The 27,998-nt window shown below is 39.3% G+C and overlaps 1 protein-coding gene across 1 annotated transcript; it reads right to left on the bottom strand.

Moving 5' to 3' along the window:
- Window positions 1–6,700: 6,700 nt before the first annotated feature.
- On the bottom strand, window positions 6,701–7,642 carry LOC102728143 (olfactory receptor 8B8-like). The gene is given in 2 exon segments (XM_031037772.2): window positions 6,701–6,883; window positions 6,886–7,642. Coding segments are annotated over 2 exon segments (927 nt in total). The 3' UTR covers window positions 6,701–6,713.
- Between the last annotated feature and the right edge of the window lie 20,356 nt (window positions 7,643–27,998).

Here is a 27,998-nt window from a genome sequence, read left to right as displayed (position 1 = left end):
GATGAAGGAGAAAGATGGAGACCAGGAAAACTGAACTAAGGTAGTGGGAGGAATATGCAGAATTGACACTAAGAATAAATCAAAGACAAAGCTACTCTTAGAATTTAGAAAAGGAATTTAGGATCATCAGATGAACATATCACTGTTAAAAAACTCTTTGGAAGAAGGAAACAAAGTCTTTCTGTACAGCAAACAAACATTTTGCATCATTCCACCGATTTTTAGCTTTAAATACAGTGAATATAGTCACTGAAAATAATGATTTTGATGAAAATTTAATCACATGAAAAGCTGTTTACAATATGTTACAGAATGAAAAATAAAGTCACAAAGTTGTACTTAACATGATCACATCTGTCTCTATGTATGTATATATACATATAAATATATATTTATATAGTATAAGGTTACCAGCAGAGAGTATATAGAATATATAAAGAGAGAATATATATATATATATATAGTATGTGTGTGTGTATATATAGTTTTTGCAAAATGGTCTAAGTCATCACAGCTATACACACACACACAAATATTCTGAAAGAATATACACTAAAATCTTAACACTAGTTTTCTCTAGGTAGTAGAATCATGGATTTTTTTTTTTATCTTTTGCCTATCTCTACTTTAAATACTCCTATAGTTCTTGAGCATTACTTTTGCAAATTTAAGAAAAATTATTTTTAAAATTAAATTAACAACAAAACATTGCAGGGGCACCTGGGTGGCTCAGTTGGTTAGGCAATTGACTCGGTTTCAGCTCAGTTCATGATTTCAGGGTCATGAGATCAAGCCCCACGTAGGGCTCTGTGCTCAGCAGAGTCTGCTTGGAACTCTCTCTTCCTCTCCCTCTGACACTGCATAATTTAATATTTTAAGGTCTCACTAGGGATTTATTCAACATTTATTTAGCACTTTCTATATCTGCCAAGCATTAAAGTCTCTGCATGTGTTAGATCACCAGGTTGAGGTTTAGAATATAACCTCAAATAAATATTTTCTAAATATATTACTGCACAATCCATATTACAGGAGTTCAGCAGGTCCCACACTTATTTATATTACTGACCCTATTAGTTCAATGCAATAAATAAGGAGAAAAATCTTTAGGGTCTTTCTCTTGACATATCTTTTCGGCAAATTTTTCTAAATGAAAGTGAATGTATGAACTTACCCAGCTCAAAGGCAGCAAGAACTTGGACATTACACAAGACGAATATATGTGCTTTTTCTTTTACACACAGACTGAGCCTCTGGAAGGCAGCAAGTGTTAAGGGTATGAGCTCTAGAATCAGACAGTCTAAATTCAATTCTTTACTCCACCACTTACTATCTGTACAATCTTACACAAGTTCCTTAACTGGTAGAGAAGATTAAATGAGAAGGTGTATGTAAAGTCCAAAGGACATAAAGTTTCCATACTATCATTATTGGGGTTTGAAGAACATGAGTCTCTTGAGTGTGAAACTCTTGTCCACCTTCATTCTCAAGTCATGCAAGTTTGGAAAGTTAGGATGAAAGGGAAGGGTAGTCACTGCAAGCAAGATACAATGTGAAGGAAGGAAGCAAATGGGACAAGGAGTCCTGTCTTTAAGGAAGCTAGACTGAATGGCATCAAAACCAAATTGTGTGTACAGTCTCAGGACTTTTTTCCCCTCTCACTCCAGGCCCCGCTTCTTCCTTTCATGGGGTCTCACCAATCACTGATGGGAACCTGAGGATGTTGTCATGCGAGTTGGTAAAAAGTAGTGAGAAGGGGACCACCAATGATACTCAGGGCTAATGGACTTTGGACACAGAGCATTGGTCCATTCACAGAGACCAGGTCTACCACTTGTACACACAGGTATCCTCAAGGGAAAAACATGTAAATGAATATCTTATAAACATGAATATTCTCTCATTAAATACCTACTTGCAGAATTACCTACGTACAGCTCATTCCACCTACCATTCATATTTTGGTTTAAACACCATTTGTCTCTAAATAGAACCAATGCTGGGGCAGGGAAGGTACAAAATCAGCCTGAAACATATTGTTTTGTTGCTGTAAAGCAACAAAGTACCCAAAATCTAATAGAGAATTATTAAAAGAACATAGGAACTAGTATGAAGAGGCTCCCATTGGATAAATCAGGGACAAACTGGGCATCAAAATAAGCAGTGACAATAATGAATCATAACCCATTAGATAAAATTGGAATTCATGAGTCCACAATAATATGAATGAATAAACAGATGAATGAATGAATAAACAGATGAATGAGTGAATGAATAAATAAATACAGAAAGAAAGGTTCTTCCTGACAAAGTGCCAACTAACAATAATGAAGGGTTCATGGAGTTAGAAAATCTCCACTTTTCAATATTCAGAGTAATATTGTTTCAGGCAAGAATTATCAATGGATGCTAAAACTGGTGTGTCAAGAAATGAACAAGACATTTCATAGTTTCAAAGTATCTCTCCACAACTTTAATTACAGAGGGAAAAGTAGTAATTTTCCTCAATAAAACTACTAGGAGCTTGCAAAGTTCCAAAAACTGTATTGTCAAATGTCTCCAGAAGTAAGTCTGACAGGATATGGAATATATTCATTTGTGACAGTAAAGAAAAAGGAAAGCGCTATTGTGCCCTGCAAAATCAACAAGGAAGAATCAGGCTATGGTCTTGGTGACTTTTTTTCTAATTTAGCTTTTGAACACAATCTTTTAGGCTTAGTCTGTTATTTGGGGGAAGATGGGAGCTACATACATGAATGATTCATTTTTTTCATTGTACAGTTTTTTCTTTGGTATGTTGTCTCTGGGATATGAGTGAAAATGGAGAGTAGTACAGAATGAATGCACAATTATTGGTATTTTATAAAATTGCTTTCAGAGCCAGTGTTCAATCAAATAGTGATTTAGAGTTTGCTTAAGTCAACCATTTTATACAACACTATACTTGACCATAAAAATGAGTGGAAAGTTGGGATTTACAAATCTAATGTAGAGTCTGGTTCTGCTACAGCCACTAAATGTGGAGGATATATCAAAATGGACACCAGGGACCCTGCTCGCACAGAACTTACAGTCTGATGTATAGTGTAAGTGTATACAGAAAAGTAAATGAGCAGTGGCCCTACATTTTGACCAACACTTAATGGGTTAAGAGCAGTGTACTATGAGAACAAAGAGCAGGAGCATTGAAAGAGAAGAGAGGTGGGAGAAAGATACTCCAGAAAGACACCTCACAATAGATTATCCCAAAGGGAAAGCTCCAGAGTATCTTCCTTTCCTTGGATGAAAAAGATAACCGGAGTTATGATGAAGCCAAGAAAAAGCCATTTAAGAAACAAAGGGATGAAGTAGAGCAGAATTTGCCACTCCAAAATATGTCTCTTTGGCATAAGGATTATCTTAATCTGATTATTTTTAAGAAAACAAAGACATAGAACAAACTCTGGAAACTGGGCAGAGGTTGCCTCTTTGTGAGGGAAATTTGTATGTATAAGGGAAATCTCCATTTGTAAGGGTGTCTCCCCCTCTGTACCAAGAAGAGGGGGATGACTAAATCTCTAGAAACTGTTATCAATGGAGAAAGTAGCAACTTAAATCTGCATAACAACCATACCTTCATTTACTGGGCTTTGCCTGATTACCATAAGTGATAACCCTCCCCCACAACGTCTTCTTTTGTCTTTAGCTGGAGATGGTATTTAAGGTGGTGGCTTGGGCCACTTTTCCTGAGTATCTCCCATGTATATAGGAGGTATACATGTTATTAAAGTTCTGTTTGTTTTGTCTTCTGTTAATCAGTCTTTTATCACAGGGGAGTCTCAGCCAACAATCTAGAAGGATAGAGGGAAAATTATTTCCCTCCCCTACAGGGAATATGTAAGAAAGAAAAAGAAGGCAGAAGAAGACATTCTCAATTTTGCTCCTGCTTTTCTCTTCTTTATCCATTCAGATACCACAAGTAGTTTATGAAGTAAAAAGGAATAAAAGATATAAAAGAAGACAGTAATACAAACACCACCACTATCAAAATTAAAGGTAATCAGTTTTTATGAGTGACACCCTTATTAGTACAGAATCTGGCCAAGAGTAGGCCATCTGAGTATGTTTATACTGCTAGTGAGAGTATAAATTGAGATAAACTTTAAAGAAGGAATTTTGGAATAATATTCAATAATCTTATGTCATTCAGTAATTCCCTGTCTAAAAATATATCCTAATTAGGGGAAAACTAAAAGACTCATTGTTTATAATTTGGGAAAACAAAAATAACATACAGTAGTAGAAAACTGTTAATGAGATATAATATATCCATATACTAGAATTTTATGCAATCATAAAAATCGAGTTGGAAGCAAGAGATCAGTAAAAACAAATTCTGTGAGCTGTGTCTTGGATACACACTTATGTAACCAGAGCCAACACTCCCTTGTTTTCACAGCATGTCTTTCTCTCTGCCTCTTTTTGGCTACCCACAACCCTTCATATACATCTTTCCTGCTTTTTTATTCATTTATTTATCCAGTAACAACCCCTCATTCCCTCCTTTGCGAATTAGATTTCGTTGGTAGATATGTTTTAAAGCAGCTGCTCATAGACTGAAAACAAGGACAAGATTGTGTACATATGTGCAGGTGTAACCGAACTCAAGAGGTTCACCACTTGGGGTGCACTGAATTGAACACAATTCAAGGAAGTGTTGAAAGCAAAGAACTTTTTATTACTTGTTACAAGTAAGGGGACAGGAAGATAGCTTTCAAAGCACTGTCTTCCTGTGGGGTTAGTACAGGAAGCTTTTATTCAGTGGATTAGGGGGCAGGGACAGGGATCTTGCATATACAGTAAGGAACTTAATACATATTCCATTACTTAGGCACTTTGGTTCAACTGCACATGCCTGGCATGTCAACGTGCTAGTGCATACATCATATGTTCAAAATACAGTGGAAAACTCTGCCCATAAGAGATCTTAGTATTATAATGAGTTAAAGGTAACTTCAGGACAACTTGGGGGGGCTTCTGCATGGGTCCTCAGCTCCAAACCAGCTCAGACTGGCCTATGCTATCAGAGGAAACACCTAGCCTGGCATTTCCTTGTCAGGAACTGCTTGTTCTGCAAAACAAATCATATTCCTTCCCTGCTTTTGTCCCTTTGTCCCTTCCACCTCCCCACTTCTGCTGATAGCTTTCAGCCCTCTGACCTGAGGAACTCACTGTTGCATCTTGGCTAACACAAATACTGTGCATAGAAAGACTGTCTTAAAACATATAACCAACAAGCAACAGTGGCAGACCCTGGAGAGGGTAGAGAAGGACCAGAAAATTGAGTAAAGGAAGACTTCCTTTCACTGAGTATTTTTTTAAAGATTTTATTCATTTATTTATTTGAGAGAGGGAGAGCACAAGCAGGGGGAGCGGCAAATGGAATGGCAGAGGGAGAGGGAGAAGCAGGCTCCCCGCCGAGCAGTTACTGTAGCCCACTGGAAGGAAATCAGGGAAATAAATATCACAATATTGTGCTCCACTTGTCCTCTGATTTCCTCTCTTGATGCTGCCATTGGCTTCACCCAACCAGAAGAAACCAGAGGGTCAGGGAGCCCATTGACAAGATCCATTGAACTTGAAGTAAGGTACAAAGAAACAGAGAGTTGATCTAGAGAGGCACACAGAGAATACCTCACATAGTCTCTGTCACATACAGTACCATTAACAGTCAGTGGTCATTTTCTCTGCTGACTGGCTGCTGTGTGGTACTAACCTAATTACTGGCTTGTAACACAATGACCCCTCTATGGTTCTGAAATATTCTCCAGATTTTTAGCTGACCCCTGAGCTTCAGACTTCTCCACTCAGGTTTTAAAAGCACAATTTGAAACAAGGAAATGATTGTGTATAAAAAAATTCCCAAATCCTGTACTTCATAACCTTGACATTTTCTATAAGGTCATCCAGCCAGCATGACCAAATCCTTTAAAGTCCAAGTCCCTGAGGCTCCACACCGCTGTCTTAGGAGGTACCATGCTTGCTGCTGTCTGGGTCCTAGCATACTTCCCCCAAGTACTCTGAAAAATTCTTCAAGAATTTGGTCATTTAGCCAAGACCATCTCAACAAAGTTTTATACCTCCTACCTTCTTTGCAAAAATGTGGTATTTAAAATTAGCCCTTGAAAAGTTGCACAAAATTTCTGTAGAAAGAACCAGATCTTAACATCCTAGATCAGTTCACATTTGAAATGAAATCTTCCAGTGCTGATGAAGGAAGAAAGTGAACCATAGTGGAAAGCAACTAGTATTAGAAATCAAAAGCCTACTGATGAGCACTGGGTGTTATGCACAACTAATGAATCATTGAACACTACATCAAAAACTAATGATGTACTATATGTTGGCTAATTGAACTTAAATTAAAAAAAAAAAAAGAAAAGAAATCAAAAGCCTATATCCTAGTCACAGTTGTGCTGCTGAATAACTGAGGGACTTTGGAGAAGGTACATAAACCTGTATCTATTCTCAGAAATATGAGAGAACTGATTAAATGATCCTTATGGTCCACTAAAGGTGAGTACCCTATAGTTTTAAGAATCTTCTTAAATTAAAGGATGCATAAAATGGTAAGGATGAACTTCTTTGAGAAAGAGTTAAAATTTCCAAGTAACCAATGGAACCTGAATCATATAAGGAGGGGAAAAGGCCCTTTCCTAAGTATTACCCCTTTCTCAAGAGAATGGTTTTTTGCTCAATGTTTTCTTCAGAGCAACTTTGACGTCCTTATTCCTCAAGCTATAGATTAGCGGGTTGAGCATGGGCACAACAATGGTGTAGAACAAGGACACTTTCCCCTGATTCATAGGTAAAAGAGAGGATGGTTTGAGGTACATAAATGCCCTGACCCAAAGAAGAGAGAAACCGCAATTATGTGGGAGCTGCAGGTGCTAAAGGCTTTGGACCTGCCCTTGGTAGAATGAATACGGAGAATGCTGGAGAGGATGAGGGCATAAGAAATGAAGATGGTAACTGTAGGCACACCAATATCAATGCCCACAACAACAAAAACTACCAGCTCATTTACATAGGTGCTGGTGCAAGAACGCTCAAGAAGGGGAAGGATGTCACACATGTAGTGGTTAACCAGATTGTTGGTGCAGAAGGTCAGTCTTACCATGCATGCTGTGTGGGCCATGGCCCCAGCAAACCCCATCACATAGACACCCAACAGGAGGAATAAGCAGACCTGAAGAGACATGGTGGCTGTGTACACCAGTGGGTTACAGATGGCGGCGTACCGGTCATATGCCATTGCTGACAGGATGAAGGACTCAGAGACGACAAAGAAAAGAAAGAAGAAGAGCTGAGTCATACACCCTGCATAGGAGATGATGTTCTTTCTCAAGACAAAACTCATCAGCATCTTGGGCGTGATAACAGTAGAATAGCAGAAATCTATGAAGGACAAGTTGAAGAGGAAAAAGTACATGGGGGTGTGTAGGTGAGAATTCAGCCCAATCAGGGTTATCAGGCCCAGGTTCCCCACCATGGTGACCACATAGGAACCCAGAAACAGGAAGAAGAGAGGGATCTGGAGTCTCGGCTGGTTGGTTAGGCCTGCAAGGATAAACTCTGTCACAGAGGAGTTCTCAGCTCCCATTCTTATTAAAGGCATTCTATGGGAACAAGGAGAAAGAGTCTCTTAGAGGGGGAGAAAGAGAGAAAAGAGAGAAACAGAGAGACAGAGACCCCCCTCTCTCCTCCCAGTCACCTCCCGTTCTTGGGAACTGGATCCACACAGAGAGATTTTGGACTTCAGCAGAAAGGCCTCTCAAGACACCTGTGGGTCTGTTCTCATGGCCTCCTAAGGACTCTTCCTCTGGAGCACCCTCTGGAGGATGGACCTTTCTCCATGGTGAGGGCAGATGCTGCCAGGAAGAATGGTCTCAAAGATGAGCTGAGGAGTCTCCCGTGTCTTTACTTTGGTCCATTATTGTGTCCTTCCAACTCCAACTTCTGCTCAAGATTATAAAACCTGGAGCCAATATCTGGAGAGAGTCCTCTCAGAGGTTGGAGCCAGCCCAACTGTGCCTGGAGTTTCCACTTCATGGTCACCCCAGACAGCACAGAAAAGGGAGGTGGTCTTTCCCAAAGCCTTTACTACCTGAGGTTGGGGACTTATGAAAAGTTCAGCCCAGATTCAGTCGCTCACCCTCCTTCAGCCTAGAGCCCTAATGATGCACCTTTCAGTCCAATTCTTATCCACAATTGTTCAGACAGATAAATGGGTGTGGTGCTAACACAGGTAAAGGAACTAAGCACAGACCATTTTAGCTCCTGTTCTGTTTGAAGGATCAGAATTTGGACTGCCTTAGAATTTGTTCTGAGCTAAAGAAGGTGATACCTGATGGAGGCTTTGCCCCAAGGCTGTTTCCCAGTTTGTAGAAGGGAGACCCGTGCCATCTGGTGACAGGAGACTGAGCAGTTTTATTCTGGATTTAAGGATCTGGGGACCTGATTAGAAGTAGAAAGTCAGAGGATCCCTCGGGACCCCATCTAAGGTGCTCCTGAGATAGCATTTGGAGCAAGTCTGACCCTAGAAACTAACTTTTAAAAAAAAGGAATATTTTCTTGTACCCTTGATAATATCTGAATGGGCTTTTAGAAACATTATTTATTTGTCCAATTAACATCTATTCAGTAAAATGCAAAGTCTTGTGCAAAAATGATAACTTACCATTAATTGAGCACTTACTATATATACCAAACATTCTTCCTGTCCTAGCACTTCTGTACTGACTCCAGCAGGCCAGAATCCAATACCATTTCACATACAATACTTCCTTTTAATTCTCCCTCAAATCCTTTGAACTAGGTTTTATCACTCCCATTTTAGAGATGCAGTAATTCACCAGATGTTAAATTACGAAGACCATATGAAATCTAGGTCCATCTTACTCCAAATCTGTTGTTCTTAATAATTGTGTTTAACCTCTTCCTATGGGAAATAATGAAATATATGAGCACGGTCCTTGCTCTCAGGGGTCTGACATTCTACTGGAAAAGATAAGCTAGAACACACCAAACTTATTTTACTGAAAAAACATGATAAGATCCAGAAAAGGTAAAAATAAAATGCTATTCAAGTTCAGAGAAGGACATTCCATACACTACTTAAATTTCAGTTTATCACAGAATTTGCATGATATCTAGTCCAAGGAGAAACAGAAACTCCCTGTGATCTCTTGGAATTTGAGCTTGGCAGTAAAGAGAAAACCCTGTCAGTTAAGATCGTATTTTTCCAAAATTGCTAAATTGTTGGAATTCTTGATGGCCCCTGTCCTCCATCCTGTCAGCTGTCCTTCAGGAGGCTCTCAGTGCCCTCATGCTGACTCTCATGGCCTTGTAGCTTGACCCCTCTTCTTCCCACCAGACCCACCAACGTTTGTTTCCCTGTTTTGCTTACTTTGCTCATTTTCTAACTCTCCCTCATGACAGAAGTTATCCATTGTGCCCCAGTCTCTTAGAGTCTTGCTTGAGCTCAGTGACAGCTAATTCACATTTTTGGGGTCTCATAGATTTGAAACAATATTAAAATCTAGTCCTGTGGTTCACAAATCTCGCTATACAACTGAGTCAGATAAATCTGTGCATATTAAAAGTACATATTCTGTTACTCCAATATAAACATAATAAATAAAAATCTCCAGATGTAAGACTTTATAATCTGTTTTTTTCTTCTAAATCTATCCCTAGTGATTGGGATATTTAGCCAGGTTTGGGATTCACTGATCTAACCCTCCTACCCTACGTCTTCCAGACAGAAAAACTGAAGCCCAACCAGTCACAAGCTGGTTGGTGGTAGAGTCTGGAATAAAACATGAATCTTTAACTCCTCCAGTTGGAGGGGTTTTCTAGCCTATCCAGAAGAAGCCTACCTGGTCTTTGATTTGGTTGACTACAATTCAGAGTACAAGTAAAGGACATAATTGGACGTCAAACCTGGAACAGCACCCCAGGGTCAGATTGGGGAGAAACTTAAATGCCAAGACACGTGTATGCAGTGTGAATCCATGGAACATTTTGAACAGAGGAATGGCATGACCAGGGGAATGACATGATTAGGTGTGCTGAGGAAGACCAATCAGTCTAATAGGCTATTGGATGTCAATGACTTGATACAATAGTCCCTCCAGGCAATGTTCTATCTTGTAATTCAGGCAAGATGCTTTAACTCAAAGCACAACAATAAGAAAAGTGACAAAGGATGGACTTTCAGAACGAGAAAGAGATAAATGGAGCAAAAGGCCTTTCTAAATGTTTTAGCACATTACAAAACACATAATGTGGCTGGCCCCTGCCTTTTATAGCCATGGTGTCATCTACTGTCCACTCTGAACATGTTTACAAGGCCCTGAGTTCACATCCCATCACTAAGCTCTCTGTGTCAGACATTGTTTCTGCCTCATTTCAGCCTATCTTTTTGGCTTCTGCTGTTGCCGTGGCAGCTGGCTGCATGCAGTTGCAGTCAAAACACAATCCACCAGCTGCACCACTTTCTCCTGCTTTCTGCCCTAAGATGTCCCTGCCACCACACACAGGCTGTCTGCCGGAATGCACCCAACCGCTCTGGTGCATGTGCAAACCTGGAAGCATGAAGGAGGTAACCCCCCGTGGGAGTCAGTGGATAAATGCTCTGTTCTTCTGTGTTTCTGGTGCTTTGTTCTTCATTGATTCTCAAAGGGGCCTCAGAGGGATTGATTGTGAATTTCCCATTAAGGTAAACACCTCGATAGCCCACCTTGGATTGGCTTCCCATCCTTCCCTGCTTCACTCTTCCTCTTCCCTCAGGTCACTTCCAAAAATAAGCTACATGCACACAAATCCTTGTCCCCAGCACAGCTTTTTTATGGAAACCCCATCTAAGGTGCTCCTAAGATAGTATTTGGAGCAAGTCTGACCAAAATATACCTTACTCCACCTGGGAGGAAGAAGCCTCACCCAAACCTGTTTGATTCCAGGTCAGGAAACTAAATAAGAGTCTCTAAATTTATCAAGTACCAGAAATTCCATGTTTCAGAAAATTTGTATGTCTTGAGTATGCCCGAGCAAAATGCCAAAATGCCAGAAGAAATAGGATATCAAATCATTACCAGCTTATACCCTCATGCAGATTAGCCAGAAAGTCATATAGTAGCTTGTCCTTAGATCTACTGCCGCTCTCCTCATGATGTTTTGCTGTCTTTGTGATCACCCATATACTTCCATGAGCTGTGGTGGATAGGAACTAGGTTTATCCATGTGTATATCTTTAAAACCAAATATCAAACCTGGCTTGCAGCAGCTCATAAAACACTTATTAATCTCATATTCTCAACCTTCCTCATCTGTAAAATGGGGATAATGATAATAGTCCATAGTTTGTTGTGCAGGTTAAATTAAATCATAAAATGGAAGAGCCTAGCAAAGAGGCTGACACATGGAGGAACCTCAATAAATGTTATAGGAAATATACATAAAACATACATAAAATATATATCATTTTGGGAGGGAATGAGGGGAAGAAAAAGCTTCTAAGAGCTAGATGAGCCTGAAAGGAGCAAGAGAAAAGCTAATAAAGGGAGGAAGAGGAGAGCTGATTGCTGGAAATAAGATAAATTTGGGAATAATGTTTTTTCTTCAAAACTTTATCTAAGACCCAACTCTCCAACATAACTTAATCCACAAACAGGATCAGGATCCTTGAGTATTTCACCTGTCCCTACTTCCTGTCCCACCATGAATGACCTATTCTTCAAATAACCATACCACAAAGGCCAAATTATGAAGTCAGGTGAGGTTTCCTTCACAGCTTCCACGCTTCTCTTTCTGTGCCCATTTCTAGTCTTGGCAAAAATTCCTCTTCCCCAAACACACACAGTCCTAATGCTTGTTCTACCTTTGATTGTCAAAAGCAGTTCTCAGGAAAGATCTTACAAATTCATCAACACAGTCTATGAAGGACTTGTTGGGGATCATCCACATTCCACACCTTCTTCCAGAAATTATTTTTTTAATGAAGTCAAATTCTATAACCAAAAAAACATTTGAAACGGCACTCAATTGATGAGAGGTACATTTTGGTGGGGATGGGGCAGCTGAAGTCATCATGTGGTGGGTTTGTAATCAGAATTGCTTTGGCAGCTGTCTGTCCTCCACTTGGCAAGCTAATTACAACTCCTATATCAGTCCTGTGTGTGTGCTCATGTCTTCTTGTGTGAGTGTTGGATGACATTTGTGCATTCCCACTGCTTGCCTGTCTTTCACACGAGGGATATATATTTAATCACTCAAGGCCTCAAGCACAAATCTTACACTTAGAAATTTGCCACTGCTGTGGTGATTACAATAAATCCCAATCCCTGCTCTCATTCCTACTGTAAGCAACTCACAATTAAAGAAAATAAATCATTATTACAAACCTGAAATAAGACCCACAGGAAAAGAGCTCCATGGGGCACAGACAGCAAAGAAGACCCAAGCTTCATTAAAAGTTGACTTTTCTCTAGGAACCTTAGAGGATTCTTGTTTGGATGATAGAACAACCAAGAAAAGTTCCTTTGGATTTATGTCACCTCAGAGCCTGTTGCCATGGGAACTACATTTCAAAATCTTCTCAACTGGGGCTTCACTAAAGTCATGTTCCTTGAAGAGCAGATGAAGCCCAAGCAGGAAGCAGTGTAGGAAGAACTATTCTTAACTGTATTCTTTTGTTGCAAAGTTGCCCTCTTTCCAAAACTTGAATCTCTATATAGTGCTTCTTTATTTATTTATTTCTATTTTTTCCATCTTTTTTCCCCATTATAATCTATTTGTGTCATTCCATGCGTGTCACCTGTAAATGCAATACAGTGTCTCTTATGCATTAACCCTCAGACTTCTGGTGGCACGATGCTGGTCCCAAGTACACTGACCATCACCACACACAGAGGAGTCCACGCACAAGTGACACTTCCATAAGAAGAGACACAGAACCTCACTGAAGAGAAAAGATGGCAGCTGAAAGATCTTTGTTTGAAATAGCCACAGTTATCTTCTGAGAAAGCAAATATCAAGAGTTATGTGGTTCTGCATATATTTAATCTCAATGTATTTTATTAAGCATTTTCACCTTCTTAACACATAAATCTCTACATAAATCATATACATTTTTAACATAGAATCCTAGACTCTAGACCTGAGAGGTCTATATGGGGGCAGGGCAGTAATGAACACACAGTGAACACTATGTACCAAGCTAGCTAGTTTTACATACATTATGTCATTTATAGGAAATGAATAATCTTCAGAAAGTACAGATTTGGCATGCTTAAAAATACCATCCAATGGATTCAAGAATATTAATGCTAGAACTAATATTTTACATTTTTTAAATGCTTACTACATGTCAGGAACTATGCTAAGTGCTTTACACAATTAATTCATTAGTTTTTACAAAAATCCTGTTAATAGGTATTATTATTATGCTACTCCACACAAGAACATTTCCTTGAATCAAAGGAATCAAACATACCTCGTAGTTAAGACAGCCTAGTCTTTTTGAACCCCTAGGCATTTGTAGTGATGAAGGCATAAGCAGGATTTGCTAGATTAATGATCATGGGGGTGGAGAATGGAGATGAAAGTTCAAATATCAAAGGTGATGAAGATTTGAATTCCAGGACACAGAAAAAAGGGAAATAAAGAGGGAAAATAAAGAGCTAGAATGTAAACCCGAATGTCCTGTGCTAGAAGTATATCTAAGAGGGATGGTCAGTAAACGGCCATCAGCCCTACAGGGGAGCTTGGGAGATCATGGAGACGTGTATTGGGAAATCATGTAAGTAGAGGATCCCAGAAACCACAAGTCAAAGGTAAAGGATGGAACCTTTCTACACAAGTGAGGAAGTCATTAGTAAATGTGTCAGTGAAGACAAATGTGGTGGTTCTGAGCAGGCTTTGTAGCCAGATGATCTGGGTTCTGATCACATCACTCACTGGCGGAATAAGCTTATCATGTTTGTGTCTCAGGAACCCCATCTATAAGCAGAGATATTGACACCTAACATATAGGATTGTTCTGAGGATCAACTGTCATAACGTTTAATAAGTACAGTTGACCCTCAAACAATGTGGGTTTGAATTGTTGCAGGCCACACAGATTTGTTTCAATACACACAGTACAGTACTATAAATGTACTTTCTTTTCCTTCTGATTTTCTTAATAACACTTTCTTTTCTCTAGCTTACTTTATTGTAAAGATACAGTATGTGATACATATACAAAATATGTGTTAATCAACTGTTTATATTATCGGTAAAGGCTTCTGGTTAGCAGTAGGCTATGAGTTAAGTTGTGGGGGAGTCAAAAGTTACACACAGATTTTTTTACTTCATGGGATTTGGTGCCCCTAACTCCTGCGTTGTTCAGGGGTCAATTGTAATTGTGAATTAATGAAGTATCACAGGGCCCTTATTCCTCTATTTCTTTTCTTAACCACTTGATCAGATTCTGCTTTTCATTCACTGCTTCAGGAGTGAATTTTCTGAGCCCTAACTATATTACAAGCCACTGCAAGGCACAATCATGTTGAAATGCTATTTAATTTACACACCCAATATTGAACACAATGATGAACACGTATAATGTTCATTAATACTTACTAAGTTCAGTAGAAAGAAATATAAATATAGTTCAATAAAAGCCCAGATGTGACGGGGTGCCTGGGTGGCTCAATCATTAAGCGTCTGCCTTCAGCTCAGGTCATGATCCCAGGGTACTGGGATCGAGCCCCGCATCGGGGTCCCTGCTCGGCGGGAAGCCTGCTTCTCCCTCTCCCACTCCCCCTGCTCTCGTTATCTCTCTCTCTGTCAAAAAAATAAATAAAATCTTTAAAAAAAAAAAAAGCCCAGATGTGAAAAACTGATCAATTCAGGGGTACATTTATTTTTCAAATACTGAAGGAATTTCTTAGAAGTGTCCTATAAATAGTTATGTAAGCCCTTTTCTGAAAAAATAAATAATGTAGGTTATATATAACTGGTTTATATATAACTGTAAATATTTTTGACATTTTAAATATACTAATGTTGACGCTGAACTGACAGTCATGCCAAGTGATGTGTGCCTATTGGGTGTGACCTCTAGGATCAAGATATTTACAGAATAGAAGAAAGCTCCCAACATATTGAAGACTGGCAAAGGAAAGTTACTCAGTGACAGAAAGAGCTACTGAGCCTTCCCAAGTCGGGAGCTGCCCGGAGCTCAGTTTCATCATAGCCCACAGTTTGTGGCTCTTAAAATAGGAATCCATTTTTAAGTGACATTTAACTCAGCAATATATGTGCTATAAAAAGCAAATTACACTAACACTAGCAGTGTAAAATATATGATTTCAAGGTGTGTTAAGGGCATGCCATGTTCCAAGATCATGCTAGAGGGGACAAATTCAAGGAGATAACATGGCCTCATTTAAAGGCAGTTTGATGGAAGGGAGGTTATTCTAGGCATTAGTGGAGATGTCTCAATTGATTCAAAAAAAATAAATCCTAAAAATGAAGATTCACCAACTTGTAGGAAGCAACAGACTTAACTTGTTGGACAGAAATGTCTCAGAAATTCCAATTGTAGGAAGCCAAAGACTCTATTTTTTAACCTCTCGTCTGGTCAGGAAAGCCACAAAACCTCTGTAATGTTGTCTTGCATTTTTCAAAGGTTTCTCTAGAGAACTTCTCTAAAAACTAGTTTTAATCAAGAAGCAGTGTGATAAGAGTGAAGGAACCAGGATTAGGAGTCTAAAGACCTAGTTGTGTGGCCTTGGAAAATTAAAAATGTCTCTCAGTCTGGGATGTCTTCTTCTGTCCACAAGAATATCAAAACCTGCCTTATTTACCTCGTGATGTTTTGTACAGAACAGCAGATGGCTTCTTCACTGCCTATCATTAAATGTTGAAGTACCTCAAATTTCCAACCTCGCCTTTCTTATCTCCTCAAACTGTAATTCCACTCACTCCTAAGGTTTCAATATCATCTATTGCTGTGTTAATTAACTGTTAATTGCCTTAAGTATTCAACTGCTAAAAGGACTCCCAAGATTCAAACCTTTATTCTCTAATAACAGCTTTATCTCAAGTAAAAAATACTGCAGTAGCAGAAGGGTATGCAATGAAAGGGTCCAGATATTTCTGGCACGGGCTTCCTTGCCCTCCCACCACCAGGTTACACAACATGCAGTTTGTCTTCAGGTCTTAAACCACCACCAGCTATATCGGAAACTTCTTGGTACCTAGAAGTGCAAGGTCTGCTACTCTTATACTGAGCGGTCTTGTAGGTATAGTCAACGTATGTGACTAGCCTGACCTGTTGAAACCCCTCAGGCTCTGCTGAAACCAGATGCAATTACTATTATTATTATATTGAATTATTATAATCCAATTATTATTACTAGATAGTGTTGGCAAGCTGTCACATCCTGCCCAAACAGGATGTGACCCATGGTTATAAAACACCATTTATGTGTGGTTTACCTATGGAAACACCTATGGAAATAGGATTGGCTAACGGTTAGTACCATGCCCTAGGGAGCTCTGGAGATAAACATATAGTCACTCCATACCGGCTAAGATTAGCCCATTCTGTACAATTGATAGCTGCCAAATGTATTTGTCTAATTTATACTTACGTCCTGTACTGTAAGTATAAATGCTTGCTATTTTAAATGCTTACTATGTGTCACTCTCTCTAAAAATAATAATAATAATAAATAAAATGCGGGCATCTGGGTGGCTCAGTTGGTTGAGCGACTGCCTTCGGCTCAGGTCGTGATCCCGGAGTCCCGGAATCGAGTCCCGCATCGGGCTCCCTGCTCGGCGGGGAGTCTGCTTCTCCCTCTGACCCTCACCCTTCTCCTTCTCTCTCTCTCTGTCATTCTCTCTCTCAAAAATAAATTTAAAAAAATTTTTTAAAAATAAATAAATAAATAAATAAAGTGGAAATCTTATTTTAGCATCCTTTACCTCACCATCTACATGTATGTATTTGATTTTATATATACTTATATAAAATTGGGGGGGTGGATGTGCACCTATACTTCACATGCTCTCAGAATCAGCTTCTTCGTCTTCCTGCTGGTTGCCTAATCATTAAAATATAATTGATATATAATATATGTATAATTATATATGAAATATAATTTTAACGTGTGCTAGGAACAAGTAAATATTTAAGACTCAAGCTTTTTCAAATTACAGCACTAATATGAATGGTTAACACTTCTTAGATGCTTACTATAAGCCAGGCATTGTACTGTGTGTATACTCTATCTCATTTAATTCGTAATGAAATCAATTCTTATACTGTTACTTGTTACTTGTTATTATACTAATTTTAGTATAAAAATTATACTAACTTTACAAATGAAGAAACTGAATTTTACAGAAGTTGCTAATTTTCTAGAATTCACAGAAGTGACAGGCCAAGAAGCAAATCCAAATTGTCTTAATCTAGTAGCCAAATTCTTAGCCACTGATAATCCATTTTCTTTGAGTTTGTAGTCTCTCTGTACATTGGCCGAATGGTTTTTCCATAAACAAACACTTCAAGTTTCAATATCTCCTAAAAAATAACTTTCTTAGACCCCCCTCCTTGCACCATCTGTCCCCAACTCCCTCCCTTTGGATGGAGCTTCTGCCATATGACCAAGGAAGGGATACAGTCCTGACAAATAATTAATCTTCCCTGAGAATGTATTCCTAATACTTCTGCCTTCCCTATCACCCTGCCTCAGTAAGTTCAAAACCCACATTTAAAGCAAGAGCTTGACACTTATACCCCACTGTATAGTTTGAAACCCACTTTATGCCATATCTTAATCAATCCTTGCAATTCTGGGAGAATATACTATGTTCCTACTTTTCCAGAAAAGAAAATTGGGTCACAAATAATCTTTATAACCCCAGTGGGGATTTCTTGCCTCCAAATTTCAAAGTTCATGATCTTTCTAATATTTTCTTTTCTGCCAAGCATCCCCTAACTTTTCCAGAACTTTGGGTCCAAAAGGAAACTGTAACAATGAGACTGAAACATTCTAGAAAAAGACCAAAGTCAGGGAGATAAAATGTGTACCAAATGCAGAGTAGTTTTGGGAAATAAATCCAGGGCCCAGAGCCAAACATCCCTGGGACAAAGTATACTATAAGTGGAAGCAATCCTAACTGAGTTTTGGATCTCTATTCCTACCCCAAACAACAAAATGCAGACCTTTGATGCATTTTTTTAAAAATCAAACCAAATCCACACCAATTAAATGGGTGGCCTGGCCCCACAGCACTCTCTCTGCCCACACACCTCATTAAGAAGAGGGCAGCATAAAACCACAGGGCTCCGCCTACTCAGAGACAGCACACTGGTACCATTCCCAGGTAAAGTCCCAATCTCTGCACCCTCTACCAGCAAGGACATATTCAAGGTCAAATCTCCCTGTAATTACCAGTGTCCTGGCCCATAGCCTGCCATGTTATTTACAGAATCATCTCCTGCTCCTAGCACAGAAACTCCCAAGACTGGAACTGTACACACTTCCTGCTCAGAACCAGCTGCCTAAATCTATTGTGTCCTCACTCTGCTTATCCTGGGATTCCATCCTGACAGCTGTGCATGCCCACACTCAGCAATATTATACATTGCTACATATAGCAATTATATATTTATATAAATAATTATATATTTATATATAATATATAAATTATATATAATAATAATATTGCTTATTATCACTTGCACACACAAACGCAGAGCACATGCTCACAGGTCCCCCACTGCCTCCACAGGGGCCCTGTCTGCCTGGTACCTTCCTGGGATCTGATGGTCAAGTTCATAGCTATGTGCTTCCCTCTGTTGCTGATGTCCCTGACATTTTCCAAGAGTTCTGCACCACTGTGTTGTTGTCATGGGCCACCTTTGAATTGTAGCCTATAGTTTGAAAAGCACCTGTGTGAAGACTGACTGCACTTTGGAGACTGAAAAAACGGGGCGTTGGGGGGACAGATAGTAAGATAGTTCAGCTTAAACTATTATCATTTCCATAATTTTTCAATCAAAAATCTAGAACAAGCTATTTTATCTTCAGATTAATTTTTATTAACTTGAAAAATAAGGTTTCAAACCATGTAAGTCTCATTATTGGGGGCACAATAATCTTTTCCAAGATTAGAGCCTCAGAAGTTCTTCAGCAAGAAAATTATTGTTTCTGACTGTTTCATTCCCCACCTCCAAAGCTACTGATAGATATTGTTAGTGCCTAAAACCCTGGTACATAATATGTGCTGGATAAATGTTGCTTCTATTGCTTCTCTACTTTTCTTTCCATATCATTGTGAGCCCCATCCAAACCATGTGTTGTTTTGGGCTCTCAATTCATTCAGCCACTTCACAATCCTGATTAAAGAGAATGTGGAATCACTGGGAGGTAAGACCTGACCCCTATTTTTTGTGATGCTATTTGCTTACTAAACTGTCCACTGAGAGAACCTCAACCTCACATTGCCTGTTTCTTCACCATTAAGTGGGAAAAAGCCATCAGTTCCTCTAATTTCTCTTTCTAGGGAATGGTGATGGAAAATCAACGTCAACTCCTTTCGCACTGCATTCACTTCTTTCCTCCAACACCGCTTCAAACCTGTACCACTCCCCTACATCTAAACTCAACTTGAGAGGTGCCTGGGTGGCTCAGTCGGTTGAGCATTTGACTCTTGATTTCAGATCATGATCTCAGGGTCATGGGATGGAGCCCCACATCAGGCTCTGTGCTCAGCTGTTTGTCCCTCTCCCTCTGCTCCTTCCCCTACACCCTCTCTCTCTCTCTCATAAATAAATAAATAAAATCTTGAAACTCAACTTGAGACAATAAATCCTCTAAAACATAGCACCTACCCCAGGAAGTAGACATCAGCATGAAACCGCATAAGTGCTAGGTGCCAGCATTCATGTTAGCAGATACAGGCCACTGCTGGCCTGCCTAGGTCCAATAGCTGTTTGGAAAGAGAACTCCCAGAGGAGAAGCCTGAGTCAGTGCATGTAGCTGGAATGAGTGCAGTTCCTTTCCCTACCATGACACAATAAGGCCCAACCACAAAACTTGGGCGCAGTGCCTGCCAAATCAAAAATTTGGAAGGAGGCAAAGAAGTAACCCCTAAGAATTGCTGAAAGACTATGTCCCACTCTCATTCTCCATTCCAGCAGAGGGCGGCCTTGAGAGAGCATTCCTGTCCCAGGACTTCCTATCAGTTTCTTTCCCATTAAATTCAGTAACCAGCAGGGTGACTTTGTGGTCAACCCATGTAGAAATCACCCAGCTCACCTCAAGCATGATGAGACTGGCCAATACAAGATGACAAGTTCTATCTTCCTGCATTAGATTCCTGCCTGTCTGTCTGCCTCTAGATACCTTCTGCCATGTAGGACAACTGCAGTAGGACATTCACTGTTTCATCTGAATTCCTTTATTCATGTCATAGTCTTTCTTCAAATGCTCGGTGATCCATGGCTATTCTCTTGAAACTGAGTGCCCTAAGTTGATAGGACACTCAACAGGCTTGAACCACACTTGGCAACTGGAAGACTTCACCCTTCAGTGGTTCGTGTAGGAATCCCCAACTTCATTATCTATAGGTCTTTCCTCATACACTGGGCAGTTTCCCTAGAAAGGAGACCCCGATCTAATTTAAGAGGCAGAAGGAAAGTGGCCTTAATAATAACATGCCAACATTCAGAGAGTTTGGTGATTAACTCCCAAGAATTTCACCTAATCCCTATCTTTTAAGTTCGGTCCCCTTGCCCATAGCATGCCTGGTGTCTAGAGTCCAGGGGCCCCTGTGCCTCAAACTCTTCAAGCAGTAAGCCTTAAAATTTCTGCCAGGCTGGAGAAGGGCAGAAAAATTGCAAAATTTTACCTGTGAGGGGGGAGGAAAATAACATATAATAATTTCTCAACAATTTTCCTGGCATATTAGCTATAAGCAGCAAATTAAAGTCTCTAAGCCTCATTTACCTCATCTGTTAAATGGGGTAGCAGAACCCAACTCTCACTGTTGTTTAAGTCAGGAAATGGGTTCCTTTTTTGTCTTTACACATCATATAGATTTTGAAAAGTAAATTTTAAGTTGAATATGAAACCTCATATTTCCTTTAGAAAGGAAGAAAACCAGGGGAAAAGAGGAAGTTTCTGGCATTATGCAAAGTGCTTTCCAAAAACTGTGTATGTTATTCTTAATGGCAACCATGTATTATTATTTCTTCTCTCAAGTAACTAAGCTGTGTTTAACAAAGTGAAAAAATTAGCTCAAAATCACTTGGTTAGTAAGTCAGAGAAAAGCTGCAATCTCATGCCTACCTTATCTCAAAAGATTATGTTCTTACCAATGCACGGGGCTGCAATATAACTGAAGCTTTATATTATAACTCTGATTAGAACTTTGTGGTTACACATGAGGTAAGCTCCAGGCAGGAATAAATTCTCTTATTCTCAGGGAAATTAAAATCATACAGTCATGTCATTCAGTGCAAAGTTTATGGGCTTTATGGCCAGGCAGGGCTGGTTCAAACTCAAATTCCTTCATTTACTGTGAGAACAAGGATGAACTCTACTAGGTAATAGGATTTCTTCTGCAAGTTAAAGACTTTGGCAGTGTCAGTCTCCCAAGGCAGAAGCAGATCTTCAAACAAAAGCTAACACTGAGAAAGATAGCCCTGCATAGACCGAGGAGGGAGAAGCCGGTCTCCCACTATATCTGGACATTGAGACATACACATGTCCAAGTGAGACCCCAAATGCTGTGGATGAAAGGAGGCTCTTTCCACAGGTACAGGGATGAGAGTAACCCCTGTGGGGCACATACTGAAGATAAGAAACGACACCTGTAAGACACATTCTCCACAAATGTTCTGTGTTTTATTTTATCTAGCCTTTATTTTATTTTCTGGCCCTATAAAAATGTGTGTGTGTGTGTGTACATACGTATATTTACTTTTTTCTTGAGATTTAATATACAAACCAGGAAGGACACAAATCTTAAGTGTCAGTGAATTTTTATATATTATTATATATAAATTATTACAATATGTAATATTTATATATTATATATCATTATATAAATTACTATATATATATATATTTACTACAGCCCAGGTGCTCCCTAGCCTTCAGGGCAGTCATTTTGGAAGTCTTATTTGAAAGGTTATGGCCTTGCCTTGTGCAGTCATTTTTCCAGTGTTGAGGGGCAACAACTCTCTGAGGCCTGTATGCTGTTGGGTTGACATCAGTTAGAAGACAGAAGGGCGAGGGGAAGAAGAGTCCCTGGGAAAGAACCTGAGTCACGGGGTCCAGTAACTACTCTCTACCCAGAGGATCTCTTCCGGTTTCAGTGTTGAATGTTCTAAAGTTTACTTTAAAAAAAAATAGTATTCCCTTTTAGCATAAAGACTTTTTTTCTTGATGCTTTTTTCACTCTTATGAGACTCAGCAAATGTAAAGCAATAGCCAAGTCACTACAGTATAAAATAAAACTTTCATTCATTCATTTACTATCATTCATTTATTCGTTCATTTATAAAATCTAAAATTATATAAAGGGGCAGCCATTTTGAGCCATGTAGCAGTTTGAAATTCAAAAAAACTCCTTCCAGTTGAGCATGCATTAAAATGCTGGTTTAAAGAAGAATGCATAATTTTGGTGCGTGACTGAGCTGCCAGGAAAGTAGAGGTTCCTGGGTGGGCAGAAGAGACAAGAAGGGAGGAATCCTATGAGGCAGGTGAAGGCTGGAACCTACACTTGTCCTGGGAAACCTGCCAAGACCGATTGTTCATTTGTGAAGGCTGGGAGACAAAGCCTGGGCCCAGGAGGCTCCATTCCCAGTGAGTGAAGTAGGAAAAAGTGGCCCCGCATACGGACGTGGGGATAATACAGTCTCATCTCAGCATTGGCTCTGGATGAAGCAGATAACACTCCTCTGGGAATTCCTAACTGCAAGCCCACACTTGGATGTGTTTGGGGCTGGAATCCACATTACATGTGTGGTCTAAAAACCCTAAGCCAAAAGCTTCCAAAAAATGAAAGCTTGGAATAGCAGGATAAATCAGACTGAATATCTTCAAGAAGGAAGTGAAATTCGGGCAGAATTGAAGAATAAGGTGTGTCACTGTCTGTCCTATTTGGCAGATTCTTCTCTAACATGAGTCTTAATTAAATCCCCACACTATGGGAGAAACCAGGATACCTACCATTAACACTCCCCAACAGGGAGGTGGGTGGGCGGATGGGATAGTTGGGGAATGGGCATTAAGGAGGTCATGTGATGTGATGAGCACTGGGTGTTATATGCAACTGATAAATTGTTGAACACTACATCTGAGACTAATGATGTACTATATGTTGGCTAATTGAATTTAAATTAAAAAAAAAAAAAAAAACTACCCCCATAACAGCAGTGTCACCCAACCTCAGGCTCTCAGACACTCCTGTTCAGGTCTCTGCTCCTGAAGCAGTTTAGAGTTCATAATGCCAAAGGCAGACACGACACCTGCCCGCTCCCTGCTCTGGAAGGTGGCGATATTAGGGGATGCCAGTGGCAGTGCTCAGTTGTCTGAGAAAGAGATCCGAGGAGTTTCCCCCAGCTTTCCAACCAGAGTTTCTGCAGTGTGACCTGGCCAAGTTTCCAGCTGCCTGCCTTCTCCTAACCCTATCTGGTTCCTTCCAAGAACTCCCTGAAGTTAGCCAGAAGATACATTTCTTTGCACCTGTGAACCCTGCTGGCTATACTGGAAGCTAGCCAGATGGACAGTCTGAGGAAGGGAGTGGGGAGGAAGAGGCGGGCAGGCTGTGGAGCAGTCTCTCATATCTCTGTTTCTGCTCATAAACCCCTTCCCCCACCATCTTGGTAATGGGATAACAGACCCTTTTCTTGCTTCCCACAAAGAACTGTGCTCTGTTTAGATTCATTTGTTCCCTTCCAGGGTACCCAGCATAGATATGAATGTGCCCCTACAAATGAGGCCCAAATGAATAGAATAAGATGGTAAAAATGTAAGCTACTGAAATATCCGGGTATGTCCGTCAAGAAGGCTGGGAGCAGCAAGAAGACATCTCAGTTTTCCAGGAGGGTGAGGTCCATTGAAAACTGTCAGTTTTTTGTCAGAATTGGAACACAGCCAGGGTAAATGAGAAGGAATCAAGTGTTTCCAGCTCTAAATATCTGGGGAAACATTAGCAGAAAGCAGGATACCTTCCATGGACAGCAAAATAGGCCCTTTGCCTTCAATTGCAAAGGGAGTAATTGATTCCAATGGGCAAAACAAAACTTCACCCAATGTATAGAATCTAGAAACAGAGAAATACACTAGAAAGAGGAAATGCTCAAGAAACAAAAGGACAATTCAGACGTAATGTATTTTATTGTTGGTTCTCGCTAATGTCACAGCGGTGACATAAAAACACCTCCGTCCGTTGAGAAGGGTACCACACACTGGCAGTATCTCCCTTAGATCCCTTTGTCAAATTTGTATGCACTCCCAACTTCAAGTAAGCTTTCATAAAATTCAAACACCTGTCACCTGTCCCTGCTTCTCTTTGCCAGAGAGCTCGCCTCAGAATGCTGAAGACTGGCTTGTCTTCACGGTAGGTGCAGAAGCACCTGAGAACGTGCATTCCTTTGAAGGCAACCCAGTGAATGATTGATCATTGTGAAGGCATGAACACTCCAGGTCCCTTAGCATTAATGAAGTCAATGCCAAGGCGGCGTATGAGATAAACTGAAAGATTATGGTGGTAAGAACTGACAAAAACATTGAAGTTGAATCTCCACTTTTTCCAAAATGCCGCCCTATTAAGACTAATTTCTGATGGTGTGCCCTGTACGTTCCACTTGGACCTGAGTCACAGTAGGGAAAAGACACTTCTCATCCAGAGATGGAGGAGGCTGAGGGACAGCCTGTACCCAGGATGAAGCAGCAAGAATAGAGAACAACCACTGTGGGGAAAATGCACCATTCACTTCTGTTTTGACATGCTATATGTTCTCTTCAAATGTGTCTACAATCATAGGCCTGATAGTCAGACATGGCTTTTTTTAAAAAATAATCTTCTCAAATTCCTGGACTCCTCATTCTTTCCTGCACTAAGTAGTTATTAAGCATCAAGTATGTGACAATTACTCTCCTGAGCAGTTTCGAGATAACCAAACAGCAAAGACACTACCCTCACTGAATTTATATTCTTGTGTGAGGATAAGCCACACAGAAATAGGCAATTGCTCTATGGTGTAGTAAATGTTCTAACAGATTAAGTAAAGGGTTCTGTGGAGGACCATAGTGGAAGACCTAACCTTAATGGGAAAACAAAGAAATGAGTATTTAAGTTACACATCTCTAAAGAATTTATCATAAACATCAACGTGTCTTACCTGCTTCACAAAGCCCCATATTTCTCTCTTCCTCCAAATTCAAGGATGCCAAAACTGGTAAAGTTAATGAGACTGAGCCTTACTGAATACAATGTATGTATCCAGAGGCAAAAGCAGGGAAAAAAAGATGTGCAATGGCCTTTCACTGTCATTTCACTAAGAGAGTCATGCAAAGAGAAATGAATACAGTAAACTGCCTTTAAATAATCAAGGCAATCACTTCTCCTGAGCTAAACCCTTTCTAGTACAGCGTGTCTCACAAAGAGTAGACATTTCATAACAGTATTTATCTACTGTCGGGAGTGCAAATTGGAATAAATTCACTGGGAAAGAAATGACAAATCCAAAGCATCATGCATTTAATACCATCCCTGTGAAGAATCTATCCTGAGGAAATTGCTATAAATTCAGCCAAAGAGTTTTACACTGAAGTTATAGTCATAGTATTATTTATTCTGATAAAGCATTGAAGGATTTGAAACAAGAGGACATGAGTCACTAAATTCTGCTCCAGAAATTAATATTATACTGTATGTTAACTAAATGGAATTTAAGTAAAAACTTGAAACAAAAAAAAAGGAGAAACAAACAAGCAAAAGGACAAGGACAAAAATTTTATAAAATATGATACAGCCATATGATGAAATAATATGCAGCAAAACTATAAAGAATAAGGAGAAACAATGGAAAAACTCATAGCACAATAAAAAATGAAAATATTTTGTAACATGGAATATGGAATATAATCCTACTAAAAGAAAATGCCTCAAAATGGAAACATTCTTTCCTGAACTTTACTTAGTAATCTAGGGGTAAATTTCTTTCTTTACAATTCTCTTACTTTCCAAATTCCCTAAATAAGTTTGTATTACTTCCAGACTCAGAGAAGAAAATGATCAGAATTCTTTTTTAATTGGTAGACTTTATTTTTTAGGACAGTTTTAGGCTTACAGAAAATTGAACAGATAATACAGAGAGATCCCATACACCCCTTCTTCCATACTCAGGGGTTCCTCTACTGTTAATGTCTCACCTTAGTGAGGTGCATTCATTACAATATATGAACCAATACTGACACACTTATTAACTAAGGTCCAGTTTAGGTTAGTTTTCACTCTTTCTGGTGTACTATGAGCTTTGATAAATGCATAATGTCATATACCCACTGTTACTGTATCATCAGAGTAGTTTCACTGCCCTAAAAATACCCCGTGCTCCACCTACTCATGGCAGCCACTGATCTTTTTTGGTTTCTATGGTGATTTCTGGTCAGAACCACCCAGTATACAGCCTGGTCAGAATGGCTTCTTTCATTAACCAATATGCATTAAAGATTCTGCCATGTCTTTTCATGACTTGATACCAATTAGATCAATTTGATTGATGATGTTGTTCAGTTTGACTGTGTCCTTCCTGATTTTCAGGCTGCTGGATCTGTCGATTACTGACAGAGGGATGTTCAAGTCTTCACCTGTAATAGTGGATTCATCCATTCCCCTTTTCAGTTCTATCAGTTTTTGCTTCATGGATTTTGATGCTCTGTTTTCTGGCATGTGAACTTAAGAATTGTTATGTCTTCTTGGGGGTTGACCCCTTTATCATTATGGAATTCTTTCTTTATCTCTGATAAGTTTCCTTTTGCTGAAATCTGAACTGTCTGAAATTAATACAGATACTCTAGCTTTCCTTTGATTAGTGTTAGCATGGTACATCTTTCTCAAACCTTTTCCTTTAAATTGAAATTATTTATATGTTATTTGTATATTATTTATAAATTATAATATATAAGTGTATTATAAATAAGTATAATAAGTATATTATAATATAAACATAATAAATTTATATATAATATTATTTTATATAAATATTGTATATTTATAATATGGTGTTTATATTTTATATTATTTATAATAATTATATTATTTACATTGTATCTTTAAATATTTTATTTTATTTATTGTTTATTTTATTATGTTATGTTAATCACCATACATTACATCATTAGTTTTTGATGTAGTGTTCCATCATTCATTGTTTGTGTATAACACCCAGTGCTCCATTCAGTACTTACCCTCTTTAATAACCATCACCAGGCTAACCCATCCCCTCACCCTCCTCCCCTCTAGAACCCTCAGTTTGTTTCTCAGAGTTCATAGTCTCTCAGGGTTCGTCTGCCCCACCGATTTCCCCCCCTTCATTTCTCCCTTCCTACTATCTACTTTTTTTTTTAAAATATAATGTATTATTTGTTTCAGAGGTACAGGTCTGTGATTCAACAGTCTTACACAATTCACAGCGCTCACCATAGCACACACCCTCCCCGATGTCTATCACCCAGCCACCCCATCCCTCCCAGCCCCCACCACTCCAGCAACCCTCAGTTTGTTTCCTGAGATTAAGAATGCCTCATATCAGTGAGGTCATATGATACATGTCTTTCTCTGATTGACTTATTTTGCTCAGCATAATACCCTCCAGTTCTATCCACGTCGTTGCAAATGGCAAGATTTCATTCCTTTTGATGGCTGCATAATATTCCATTGTA

Source organism: Leptonychotes weddellii, chromosome 11 (genome assembly GCF_054177405.1).
Source record: "Leptonychotes weddellii isolate Sample4059 chromosome 11, ASM5417740v2, whole genome shotgun sequence".
Lineage (NCBI taxonomy): Eukaryota > Metazoa > Chordata > Mammalia > Carnivora > Phocidae > Leptonychotes > Leptonychotes weddellii.
This window is presented reverse-complemented; position numbering and strand designations above follow the sequence as displayed.